This window comes from Staurois parvus, unplaced genomic scaffold (assembly GCF_062004578.1).
Source record: "Staurois parvus isolate SC_StPar_1 unplaced genomic scaffold, SC_StPar_1.0 ptg000686l, whole genome shotgun sequence".
Lineage (NCBI taxonomy): Eukaryota > Metazoa > Chordata > Amphibia > Anura > Ranidae > Staurois > Staurois parvus.
Window position 1 is genome coordinate 3,282,472 of NW_028318482.1, and position 14,050 is coordinate 3,296,521.

General features: G+C 38.2%; 1 protein-coding gene across 2 annotated transcripts in view; it reads left to right on the top strand.

Annotated features, from left to right (window-relative positions):
• Positions 1–14,050, top strand: part of MYBPC2 (myosin binding protein C2) — a 119,815-nt gene that overhangs the window by 54,845 nt on the left and 50,920 nt on the right. For both annotated transcript variants that reach the window (XM_089652567.1, XM_089652568.1), the window contains 5 exons: positions 628–673; positions 4,445–4,504; positions 4,895–5,070; positions 11,207–11,339; positions 13,773–13,897. In XM_089652567.1, coding sequence (XP_089508693.1) covers positions 628–673; positions 4,445–4,504; positions 4,895–5,070; positions 11,207–11,339; positions 13,773–13,897 — 540 coding nt within the window. The remainder of the gene's footprint in view (positions 1–627; positions 674–4,444; positions 4,505–4,894; positions 5,071–11,206; positions 11,340–13,772; positions 13,898–14,050) is intronic.

Genomic DNA, 14,050 nt, shown 5'->3' on the forward strand with positions numbered 1-14,050 from the left:
GATGTTTGCTGGTACTTTAACAGCTTTGCTGATAAAAATGAGCTTTGTTGCTAATGTAATTAAAGATTATATGGCAGCTCTTTTTTCCCAGCAAAGGTGGAAACTTTAATCTTATTGTAAGTCTATGGGGAGATAACTACCAATAAACTTACACTGAAACACTGCGTATGTGCAAGAACCCCGCTGTGCTGATGATTCCTGGGTGTAGCAAGCATCTGGACACTTACTGGTGTGTCCTCTACCTGAGATCCACTGAACACCATGGTTCATCTCACTAGTTAATACTTCCTGTAGTGATGTACAAGCCAGCAGGCTTTGGCTTCCCCAACCAACTGAGCACCTAAAATTGCTGGTAGAGATACAGTCTAATATTATGAAGCCATTTGTTTCATAAGGAATGATTTGCATGGCTACACTCTCTATCCTAAAATGAGGTGGAACACAAAGATACCTTTTATTTTATGAAGGCTCTAATGTCCTGCTGACTAGTTTAGTGGAGGGCATTTGGATTCTTAAAACCCACTCAACCTGTCTGTTGATACATTCTATTGAAATTTGAAATGTTTGGGTTTGTTAGATGCAAAAACTACAGCTGATGGTGGATTTTTTTTTACATTTCTTATGCAGCTGCTTCATCAGAAGATGTTAGTGTTTTAGAATCTTTCAAGAGGACGTAAGCATTTGTTGTTCTGTTTTTCTTGTTTTGTTTTTCTGTTTTTCTTGTTTTGTTTTTCTGTTTTTATTGTTATTATAATTATTAATAGTACAGACCTATAAGGCTCACTCAGCGTTTTAATAACGCCGGTAGCATTAGCAGTGTAAAGTTTTAGTGTTTTTGCATTAGTGTTTAGTAGCGTTTGGCTGTTTTTCCGCGTTTGTGTTTTTTTAACACATGCAAAAAAATTTTGCTCTTTTTTCAGTGTTTTAACAGCTAAAAAAACTCCTTTAGAAACTCACTAGTTCTGGGGTTTTTTTAAAGCCAAAAAAAATGTCTGTGAAAAAACGCTGATTAAAGCCTTTGTGTGCATGGACACATAGGATAACATGCTGGGGAATTTACTGGCTGTAAATAAAAATTCCAAAAGCCAAAAACAGCCGCTGTAATAATGTCCAGTGTGCATGAGGACTAAATGTTAACCTAAAGCTTTGTAATTAAAGCGGAGTTCCACTTACCCTGTCAAAAAATAAAAGTCAGCAGCTACAAAAACTGTAGCTGCTGACTTTAAAAAAACAGCCACTTGCCTGTCCCTCGGTCCCGCGTTGTGTCCCCTGCAGCCCGTATTCCAGGAGGCCGGCATCTTCAATGTGGGCACCCGGTTATACAGCTTGCGGCTTCACAGCCGGGTACCCACTGCGCATGTGCGAGTAGTGCTGCACTTCATGAATGGTCCTGTAGTCTTCTAAAAAAAGACTACAGGGAGGGAGGACACCGGACATTCGGGTACCCGCTCCCCCTCCCCGCCCCCCAAAGGTGCCAATCCTTAATGGGGAGCGGGGGAGCAGTCCTTAAAGCGGAACTTCCTCTTTTGGGTGGAGCTCCATTTTAACTACTATTTTAACTACAGTGGTGTAACAATAGCCATGCAGCTGCTGTGGGGATTGTGGTAGGAGGGAGACCCCATTAACAAGATTGCTAAGATTGTTTTGTTTTCAGTATAGAAGGGCTGATGGCAGACCTTAGAATCATTGCTAATCACAGACCCTGCTATGTGCAGCAAGAGACAACTGCTTAGCTGTCCTAACGGTTTTGATTGATTGATCTCTGAACTTCGACTACAGATTGAAATGAATCCTGTATGCCTTATGTAGTTACAAATCCAACAGTTTCTCCTCAGCTAAAGCCTTAAAGGACAGCTGATGTTTGTAGTTCTACAAAAGAGTTTAACTCCTTCCTTTCCCCTCCTGGCAGTCCATTTAATGATCACATGCACGGGAGCCTGTCCTGTGAGCTCCCACCTCTGTCACAATGTTGGGAGTGCACTTTCAACATAGAAATCTAGGCAGCTATAAATGAATACAGCATGTGCTGCATGTGGGTGATGAAGCCTGACCTCCCTGCCACCGCACATATGCATTACGTGGTCAGCTACATAGCAACATAGCTGGTAGGGTTAAATATAGACAGAAGTCCATCCAGTTTATCTGCTTCTGCCCTACCCTATAGCAGAAATACTGCTACACAGCATCACGGGTGCGCAAAATCACATATATATATATAATTTTTGCAGTTTTGGGTGGGGGCACGCACGCACCCTACCCGTGCCGCTATTCGCTGCCTCGGCTTTCAATCGCTGGCACTTAGCGATCTCCGAGTAGTGCCGACGTGGAGAAACCTGTGTATAAACAACACAGATCTCTCCCCTGTCAGCTCTTGCACACTGCTTTGTATGGCTCTGTATAGCAGAGCCATACAAAGCAGTGTGCTTACAGTGTAAAGCACACAGACAACACACAGTAAAACAGCACACAGTTAACCCTTTGATCGCTCCACATGTTAACCCCTTCCTGCCCAGTGCCATTAGTACAGTGTCAGTGCTTTTTATTAACCTCCCTAGCGGTCTGATTATGTCCATATATCTGTGCTCAAAGCGGTACATTTTTTTGCATGGAAATATGTATTTTTTTTATTGTAGGCCTGTAATTTTTAGGAATAACTCACTGAAAGCTGTCCGAACAAGAGTCTAGTAAACGTCCCGGGTATGTTAAAATTTGAAACACAAAATCATAAATTATAATTTAATAAATTAGCATAAAAAATAATAATATAATAATAATAAATTTAATTCAATAATATAATCAAACCAAAAACACTGAAATTTGAAATATATCACCAAGTTCGCACATCGCTGAGCAAAGTCGCAAAATCGTTTTCAGTGTCTGATGATGAATTTCCCCCATGAATCATTATCACTCAATTCTGCAAGTGGTTCTGATTTACTATCGCTGTTCTCTAGCTGGTCTAAAACCGCTTTTGACTTAAAGGGATGCTTTTTGGATGCCATGGACAGGCAGGGCACAGGACAAAACACTAGGGACAAAATGTATGTGAAATGGCTTGATACAGTAATGTTTTACTATGTTATTTTAGTGTATTAGTGAATGTCACAAAATTTCATTTTCAAATTTCCCGCCGTTCCGTCCTCCTGTACGTCCCGACGCTCACAGGGGACGGAACCCAGATGACAGATGCCGGCATCCGCCGGAGTACATTACAGGGGACGCTGCAGGAGGGACATGCAGCGCCGCATGGTATTTCCGAGTGTAGCTCGGGGTTACCGCTTTTGGTACTGCAACTTTACCCCGAGCTACACTCGGGAATACCGCCAGGGGGGTTAATGTACATGGGGTGTCAGTGAGCGCAATGGGTGTGTAGAAAGGTATAAGCTGCTGACACTAAAGGACCCCCCTTGGTATCCTCACTAGTGAATGAAATATAAAAGGTGCAGCGCTAAAGTAAATGAATCAAATGAAATACATCTAAAACATGTGCACATATATAAATAAATAATAAATGATGATAAGGTTGAATAGAAGCAGCATTAGAACAAATAGCAGCAATATTAAAAAGCAGACACAGTGAGACACTCTGATCAGCGCTACCAGTCTAAAGTGTGAGAGTTCATGAGTTATTGATATAGCAATAATTAATATACTGATAACTGTGGTGATGGTATCCATGACACTGAATGGCCAGCGTTGGGTGATATAAAATGAATAATGACTGATGGTGAACATATATTAAATGACAAAATTGCGATAAACAATAGTTATAAAAAAAGTCCAGAAAATAAATCCATGAACAGGTGACATTCAGTGCTGGTGAATCCGTGAAAAGTATTCCTTTATATTCACTCACCAGAAGCGCATATAAAATGCACATGAACAGCTGGTTTCTTCCCCAGGTAAGTCAGGTAGCCCACCCTTCAGCCATAGGACCATGAAGGCCAGGATGATCTCAGATAGAGATGATGACACCAAGCAGCATGCAAACCGCAATGAGAAATCCTGAGGAGTTAGCTCACAAAAGAGCCAAAGAAAATTGGCTAATAGTGTAGTACTTTATTAAAGGTAAAGAGTATCCACGTGGAGAGTACAAACAAACAATTATAAAACAACTCACTAAGGTGGTTGCCGGACCTTCACGTGACCTCGGCAGCGTGACGTCAATGCGCAGGCGAAGGAATAAAGCAGTTGAATATGCTATATTTTTTATTTGCTATTTTGTTCGCCAGAAAAGTAGAGTTACCTTTTGCATTTTTGACTTTTGGATTGATTACTTGTATTCAGAGACATAAACAATGTAGGAGTAAGAATCCAAAATATAGCTCAGAAAACATGTTAGAGAGGGGCACATGTCACATAAGGAGAAGTTAGAAAAAAAAGTTCATATGTACAGATGATCCAAAATAGTATTCTAACAAATGTAATGTTTTAATGCTTGTAGAGGTGAACAAAAGGATGAAAATGCTGGTGAGCTCGACTTCAGTGCATTACTCAAGAAGAGGTATGAATAGAAAAAATAAGACGTTCATAAATGCGCTTAATGCAGACATTTCAAGTTTAATTTGTGTTTTATTGATGACTGCACTGATCTAAGTACCAAAAGACATTATTTCATTGTGAATTGACATATCAATTAAAACATAAATAATAATAGCTTGATATATTTAGTAATCAGTGTATTATAGATTCAGACACCTATTAACTCTAATAAAGGTACCAGAATCCATTTTTGAACTTGTAAATTGTGCCAATGACATTAAGAAAAGCAGCAATTAAAAGCTAGAAACTGTCTGACGTATAATTTACTAATGCTTCTCTAACACGTTCGCAAGTTTCAAATGATTTCCTAAGTATTCAGGTGTATTACACAGAATATTGTTTTGGATCTTAGGGAAGAGAAGAAAAAAGAAGAGGAACCAGAGGGAATTCCTCCAGATGTCTGGGAAATATTGAAGAAAGCCAAACCAAGCGAATATGAAAAAATTTGCTTTCAGTATGGTGTGACTGACTTAAGAGGCATGCTGAAGCGTCTGAAGAAAGTAAAAGTTGAAATTAAAAAAAGTGCAGGTAATATAACCAATCATAAAAAATTTTTCCATGCGACATAATGCATGCACAACTTAACTAGTTTATTCATTTACATCTCATAATGAAACATAGAACAATGATGTTGAGAATATGCACATTATTTGCTTGCTTTTTAGATATTCAGGCAGTGGCTAAAAACATGTAAAGTGAAGCAAAAATATCACTAGTATAGTCATACAGAATGGATAAAGCCTCATGCACACTGATGTATTGTAATCACTGTTTCTCCTGACAGGAGAAAATCAGCATTAAGACTTTTTCAAACCAGTTTAGCAGAGTTTTATGTTTGGGCCTTTATTTATTTCTTAGGATGGAATTTTTATTTATTCTGGCCTTTGAAATGAATAAACGCTGAAGTGCTAAACGCACCTAGCGCTTAGGCACATGTAGACAGGTTTAGCAGGGTTCAGTGTTTTTTGTAGTCAAAATTCCCTCTCCTGAATGCCATTTTAGGGTATTCAGAAAACATCTTCTAAAGTCCCCTGCTACTAAACTGCTGTAAGTGTCTATGTGTGCATGGACAAATAGGATAATAAAGAGAGGAGTTCAGGAGCAGAAAAAAACTCACAAAGACGTCAGTTTAGGAGCTGTAGTGTGCATGAGGCCTAGGTTACCCACATGGAAAAAAAATATATTTAAAATATATTTTTAAAATATTATGCCCAAATACATTGACACAAATTTGAAATGCTACAATTTTGGCCATATTCAATATATTTCAATAAATGTATATATATATATATATATATATATATATATATATATATACTGTATGTTTAAATGCATTTTTATTACAAAATATTTGAAAAATATTTTTTAAAATACATTTCAAATATACTGGATGTCTTTAAAAATACAAATCTACATTTTTGGAGTGCATTTACAAATATATGTAAAAATATATGTTAAAATGACATTTTTATGTTAGAAAAATCTGAAGAATATATTTTTTTAAAATATATATTTTTAAAAATATATATGTTTTTAAATGTATCCTTCAGATTTTTTTTTACATATATTCCATATGGGTAAGTCTACCCAAACTAATATTTCATGTGTGAGTAGATGACAATCTGCTAAATCTCACACTGACCTTCTGGACTACAGTAGAGACTTTGCCTTACAAGGTTTCCAGTTTAGTTGACTTGCACTTGGAAAGCTTTTTCTTTCTGCTGCAGATGTGGAATCCACTGCTGCATATTTCATACTATAATATAAAAAAAGAATCCAGTGTGAGAATGCGAGACAGTGTGACCCATATTGACTTATAGGGGGAGATTTACCAAAATTGGAGCATTTAGTATCTGGTTCAGGTAGCCAATCAGCTTCTAACATCAGCAGGTTTAATTAGGCTCTGACGGTAAAACCTAGAAGCTGATTGGTTTCCCTACAGAGCTGCACTCTCCTGTTTTAGTACATTTCCCCATAATCTCCTCAACAGTTGGATAGACCATGGATCGGGTGCAGAATCTCCCAGCTGAAGTGCCTGATTGCTATAAGTAGCTGTGCTGATGTTTACTTGATGGTGAAATATTGATGTCTACTGATATTTAGGTTGTTTTTGACTATCAAAATGGCATTTAAAACTGATAAATATTTACTTGGTTAATGAACATAATGGATGGAAACCTATGACTGTGTCACACACAGGGAAGGCATACATGTTTCCTACAACACAAGTCAGCTATACTTTGGGTGACAATCCAGCTATAATTTCTGAATACCGCCCTATAACTGTGAGACACACCATGTAGGGAAAATGCCATTTACTGCCCTCTTCACTGCTTGGTACAACTGAAGGACCTCAGGACTTCTGAAATTTACTATGACCAGAGAACCACAACTAGACTCAACAGTTCATGTATAAGAGAGATCCTTCTGCACATGCACACTGCTTCTCCAGTCATTACATTCGACTGCCCCCAGAAGCAGGTGCCCCAAATAACCATACACCACATCCAACCTGTAGCATTGCAAATGCCAAGATCAGGAATTTTCCCATAGGTTGGAAAGCCAAACTTCATCACACTGTACAGTGAAATACTACTTTTCTACCTTAGATGACTACGCTCCCTGTACTCTGGGTGATCTCAGGTTGCAAATTATTTAGCCAATTCAAATGTAACTATATATGTATATGCCCAGGCCTATGTCTTTTAGCAAAGTATTTATGAAGTCACTACCTGGTGATCAAGAAACTACACTTAGATAGGGATAAGGTTTGATTCATCAAAAGCTGAACTTGCAGCAAATTTGAGTTTGAGCTCATGGGCAGTTTTTTGGGGGGAACAGCCCTGGTGAATTTTTACAAGCATCCATAATGCTGTGTGCACCCTTTACCCAGCTTTCTAAAGTGACTCATTTTAGATATTCATGGTGTTATGATCAACAGCTACCTGTCCCTATTGGTGAATTAATATGTTTGAAGCATATTCTGGCTTTTAAACATGAAAGGAAAGCTGCTTCTGCAACATCTGTAAATATCTTACGGAGTGGGGGATAGTGAACAGTTAGGCATTCATTATGAGATCTGTAATTGAAATGTGCATCATATTATATTATATATTCAGAAGAAGATCTATACAAAAATGTAATTTCAGTTTTGTGTGTTGAATTTAGCAGTAGAGCTAAAATAGAACATTAATAAGAGTGAAGTACCTCCTGCGCTCCTATCTAAGTCCCTAAAAAATATATTAATATTAAAGAGAATGAAGGTACAGCTGCCAACATCCAATCATTTACCTGGTGATCTATACGTGAATATTGCAAACCAGTAGTGAGAAATGTGAAAAGCACAATCACAAATACAAATAAAATATGATGCTTCATATAGAAATAGTATAACAATACATCATAAGCTAAATAAACAACATAAATGTAAACAAACCAAGCAAAGTGGTAAAACCTCTCCGACCCTGCCTTTATAAAGAGGTCAGATGATAAAGTGAATAACCCCTAAATGTGAAACAACAATAATAAAAACTAATTCTATAGAGTGCCGAAAATGTTCACACAGCTGTGTGTGAAATAATCCTAATGAATCATTAGTGTACCAAGAAAAGTCCAAATGGGACTAATGTATCAATTGTGCCCCAAAATGATCCTAAAGTGGATCCGAAAGTGATGGGAAAGAAAGAAAAAACCTTTAAACAGAGTCCAAATGGGACTAAGCACCAATAGTGCTCAAGTGCTGACAAACCCAAAATGCACTTGCTGCATAAAATGATTCCCCCAATCAACACAAATCCCAAACAATGTGAAACACAAATACTACATAACGCACCTAAACGATGCATGTGTGATGATAAATACAAATGATCACATAACGTGCATACAAAAATCAGCAGAAAAAATGCATGACACTAAAGTGCATTTGCTAAACATTAAATGCAAATAAAGTGTCCAGTGTGATGAAAAAACACCATAACTTCTATTCGCTGAAAAAACCCTCCTGACGGTGGATGATAAGTGTGCCAGGTGACAAGAAGGTATCCAAAATTAGCTGCCATTCACGCTCACCTCCTTGTCTCAACCCGCACAATGCTAAAACACTTTTAGGATCTCTACAAAGGATCCTCCATGTGTGGAAATCCTCTGGAAACTTGTCACTCTCCCCACAATGCTCTCCCCTCAAGTGTAGGTTTACTGGTAGTAGACCTCCTCTCCAGGAGGATATGAAAATTTGGCCAATTATGTAAGCCACAGAGCCACATCACGGCACCCCGATATTCTGTGGTCCTAACTCTACAAAGTTTGCAAAAAAATGTGTTTTGACCCTGTGCGGGTCGAGAAAATTAAAAACAAATTCTTGCTTGCATATGATTGGATGTTGGAAGTCAGCAGAGCTTCTCCTCATTTACTAAACTCCGGAGAAAATGTCCATTCAAAGTGCAACTTACCTTAACCACTTCCCATCCGGCCTATAGCAAATTGACAGCCAGGCGGGACTTTCACTGTTCTGACTGTGTGGCCGCGCTGAGGTGCAATCTGTCATCGGCTGTGTCCTGACTGATCAGTGTACCTGACCAATCACAGCAGATCACACAACAATTGTAAACATTTAATGGCTTTGATTCATGCCATTCACTGCATACAATTGTTTTACTAGCTGTGATTGGTCACCGCGATTACATGGTACAGACAGGGCCAATCACAGCTGTACCATGTGATTACCTGTAGCCAATTACAGCTAATCACTACAAAAAACACTGAATGAATCGATTTCATTCAGTAAAATGCTTGCTTGTAGCAGTGAAATTCACTGCTATAAGCAATCATAATGTGGAAAAAAAAATCCTGATTACTTCCCCAGAGTAGTACACAGTTACTATGATAACAATATATTGCTCTGGTCACAGTGTGTTTAAAAAAAAAGAAAAAAAAATTTAAAAAAGAAGAAAAATTATTTTTTAACAAATTATTAATTTATTAATTAATACTGTCACCATTTAGTGTCCCTGATCACAGCCACACCAGTCATATGATGACGCTTTATTACACTAGTGACAGTATGTAAAAATAACATATCTCTTCATTTTCCAAAAGCATGCAACCAAAACATTACAACTTCAAAATACTTGCCATGACTCTTGCTAATTACCTTGGACTGTATACTTTCAAAAAAGGATCATTTGGGGGATATCTGTATTGTCTAGACATTTCTGGACCTCAAGAAATGAGAGGTCGTTTGTACATCAGGATTGATCGATTTTCAGATACAGTATATACCATAATTTGTGGACTTTATAACTTTCCTACAGACTAAATAATATACACTGATTTGGGATATTTTCATCAAAGAAATGTAGCAGAATACATTTTGGCCTGAATGTATAAAGAACAATTACTTATTTGCAAAATTTTATAACAGAAACAAAGAAAAACGATTTTTTCCCAAAAATGTTGGGGCTTTTTTCATTTATGTAGCTAAAAAAAAAACCCAGTGGTGATTAAATACAATCATGAATCATGCTTCTCTGTCTGGCAATCTGATGGACGTGTCTGGGTTTTGGCAATTGTCAGGAGAATGGTACTTACCTGATTGCATTGTACCAAGTGTAAAGTTTGGTGTGGGGTTGTTTTTCAGGGATTGGGCTTGGCCCTTTAATTACAGTGAAGGGAACTCTTAAGGTGTCAGCATACAAAGACATTTTGGACAATTTCCCAACTTTGTGGGAACAGTTTGGGGATGGCCCCTTCCTGTTCCAACATGACTACACATCAGTGCACAAGCAAGATCCATAAAGACATGGATGAGCGAGTTTGGGGTGGAGGAACTTGACTGGCCTGAACAGAGTCCTGACCTCAACCCGATAGAACACCTTTGGGATGAATTATAGCGGAGACTGCGAGCCAGGCCTTCTCATCTGACATCAGTGCCTGACCTCATAAATGCTCTTCTGGAAGAATGGTCAAACATTCCCATAGACACACTCCTAAACCTTGTGGACAGCCTTCCCAGAAGAGTTGTAGCTGTTATAGCTGCAAAGGGTGGGCCAATTCAATATTGAACCCTACGGACTAAGACTGGGATGCCATTAAAGTTCATGTGCATGTAAAGGCACGAGTCCCAATAGCCCAATGCTTTTGACAATATAGTGTATGTAGTAGATATGGCTTTTTTAGCTGTATTATAATCAGAATATGCTTCATATACTGTATATAAATTTAACACGAAAATGGATAGCTATTACTGGTAACACGGTGTAATGAACAGCTCAATTTAATTTAAAAAAAAGAAACTTAATCAGTTTCTTTTTTGGAACTGAAATAACATTGCCTATTACCCCCACAAATGGCCAGAATTGACTAGGAAGATTTGCACCCTCACCCCACAGACATCAATGCTATTTGAATGAAATGTAGGACATTTTGCACTATTTGGCGAAAAATCATGCAAAACAAGCTTTACAGAATTTGCTCATCAATAATCTTAGATACTATCATGACATCTTCCAACTCTACACATCAGAAAAAAATGTGCATTTCAAAATGCCTAAAATTATATCCTAACACACAAAAACAGAGACGTTTTTAGACATATCACACAAAACTACCAAAAACAAATATTCTGATTGAAACATAATAATACGTTTTTCTACTTCCTGTTTTCAAGCATTTACAAAGAAACTGGATCCTTGCTACTCAGTGGACAAAGGCCAAAGGATCAAAATGTTTGTGGAGGTTGAAAACCCTGATACTGTAGTGAAATGGTTTAGGAACGGTCAAGAGATCAAGCCTAGTGCAAAGTAAGTAACAATAAATCTGCTTCTAAATCTGACTGAGTATATCTTAACTTCTAGTTAAGAAACGTGTCATGCAGGGACAGTATGCAAATAAAATGTATTTCTAAGGCCTTGTGCACACTGCATCTCTTAACGTCTTTTCTCCTAGCATGAAAGAAACAGCTTAAAAAAAGCCTAATTTTGCAAATTCATTTAGATGTATCAAGCGTTCGGCTGTTCATTTATTCCATTGGCCAGAATATTGGTTTATTTTGGCCATTGAATGAATGCTCAAACACTAATTGTACCTAGCGTTTAGGCGCATTTAGACGTGTTTAGATAAAAAGATCAGTGGTGTCAGTGGAAAAGTATCTGAGAGGCAGAAATGCTCATTGCTCAAGGAACCCATAGTAACCTCTAGAGCAGGGGTAGGCAACCTGCGGCTCTCTATTATTATTATTATACAGGATTTATATAGCGCCAACAATTTGCTCAGCGCTTCACAATATAACGGGAGACAATACATTAACAATACAGTTCAAAACAAGAGGGATTTGAGGGCCCTGCTCCTTGGAGCTTACAATCTAGGAGGAAGGGGCTAGTGGTACAAAAGGTAGTAACTGTGGGGGATGGACTGGTTGGAAGAGTAGAAGATTCCAGTATTAGCTGAGGGCAAGATAGGCTTCCCTGAAGTGATAGGTTTTCAGAGATCGCCTAAAAGTGAGCAGAGTAGGCGATAGTCTGATAAATTGGGCTAGAAAGTTCCAGAGGATGGGGAAAGCTCTGGAGAAGTCTTGGAGACAAGCATGGGAGGAGGAGACAAGGGAGCTAGAGAGTAGGAGGTCTTGCGAGGAGCAGAGAATACGGTTTGGGTGATATTTGGAGACAAGATTGGTGATGTAATTTGGGGCAGAGTTATAAATGGCTTTATATGTTATTGTTAGTGTTTTGAATTTTATCCATTGGGCAATGGGAAGCCAGTAGAGGGATTGGCAGAGAGGGATGGCAGATACAGAACGGTTAGTAAGGTGGATGAGTCTGGCAGCAGCATTCATGATAGACTGAAGAGGGGATAGCCTGCGATGAGGTAGGCCAATGAGGAGGGAGTTACAATAGTCAAAGTGAGATATAACAAGGGAGTGAATAAGTTGCTTAGTGGTTTCCGAGGCTCACTAGCTGTTGTGGAACTACATTTCCCATGAGGCATTGCAAAGATTACAAAACTGACAGTTACAGCTATGACTTGCAGAGGCATGATGGAACTTGTAGTCCTGCAGCTCTCAGGTTGCCTACCCCTGCTCTGGAGGAACCCTGGTTGAGAAACCCTGATTTAGACAGCCCTCTAAGCTAGAAAAGAGAAGGGCACAGTGATTAAGAAGTTTGTAAAATGCAAATGAGACTCAGTTCGTATCTAGACAAGAAAAAAAAACTTCTTACTCACTAAACTGATCATTTTCTTCTTAGTAATGAAAGTCTGTTTATGATTTTCTGCACATTGATACTATTCAGGTCTATTTTTTAGAACATCAGGCATACTGAGATACTAGGTTAATTTGAAATATTCATATACAAAATATGTTTGCTTGATCAAAAAAAAACATAAATAGTAAACCTATTAAAGGGTATAACACCTGTCCGAGAAGCCAATGATGGAAGCTTCTGCTTCCAAACTCTCAGGCTATGTGCTAGTTATGGAACAACCACCTTGTCACAGTGATACTGAATACTGTAGGTGCCTAATGCTGGAACTAATAGTTATGCAGCATATTAGATAATTCCTTTTAAAAGTTGGGATTGTACTTACTACAATAATGAGATCTTTAATGACTTCACTGAAAGTGAGCCTATCAGTCTTTTTAAGCTTTTAAAGCTGTCATTTAGATAGGAATATTTTTGCTAAGTTACATTGGTTCAGCTTGGACCAATGTACGTAAGCATGTGCCATACCTAGATAATGGCTGTGGAAGCTGAAAATCACTGTAGTGGGTATCGTGCTAGAGTGATCACAGCTAGCCTCCGAGTCCTGTGTTGAGCAGCTGCCCTGATGTCTAGTGAACACAAAAGGTCACTTGCTCAGCATGGATGCCATTTAGAGAACATGTCGCATTTTCTCAATGAATGCAAAGCATTCTCTGATTGGACAAGATGAAGATTGTGACATCATCACTCCACCTCAGCCAATTAGAAAACACTTTGCACTAATTGAGAAAAATGCAAAGTGTACGCTGAAAGGTGGTCGGTAAATACAGGCATATTTTATGCTGTATGGTCATACACCTGTATTTATGTTGTTTGCATGTAGCCCAAAATTGACATGTCAAGTTGACAGATGGCAAAATATTTAAGTTTCAAAATATCAAGTGGTCATAGTTTCTTTGTACGTGGAAAACTGAGTTTATATTTGCAAATTTGATATGTCTACTCCTTTCTCTTAAACAAACAATTGTATCGTTATAGATTTGTGTTTGAGAATGTTGGCCTAAAGAGGGTACTGACCATTAACAAATGTACTCTGGCAGATGATGCTACCTATGAATGCATCATTGGAGATGAGAAATGTTACACCGAGCTTTTTGTCAAAGGTAAACTTTTTTGTATTAAAGTTCATAAATGGGTAAAAATCAATGGTAGTATGATCATACAAACTTTTGCAGTATAACTAATGTGCCTTGGATCTGCAAAGGTGCATTACTGTTTGCATATACTGTAAATGTTGTGCATTTAGTCCTGTAATT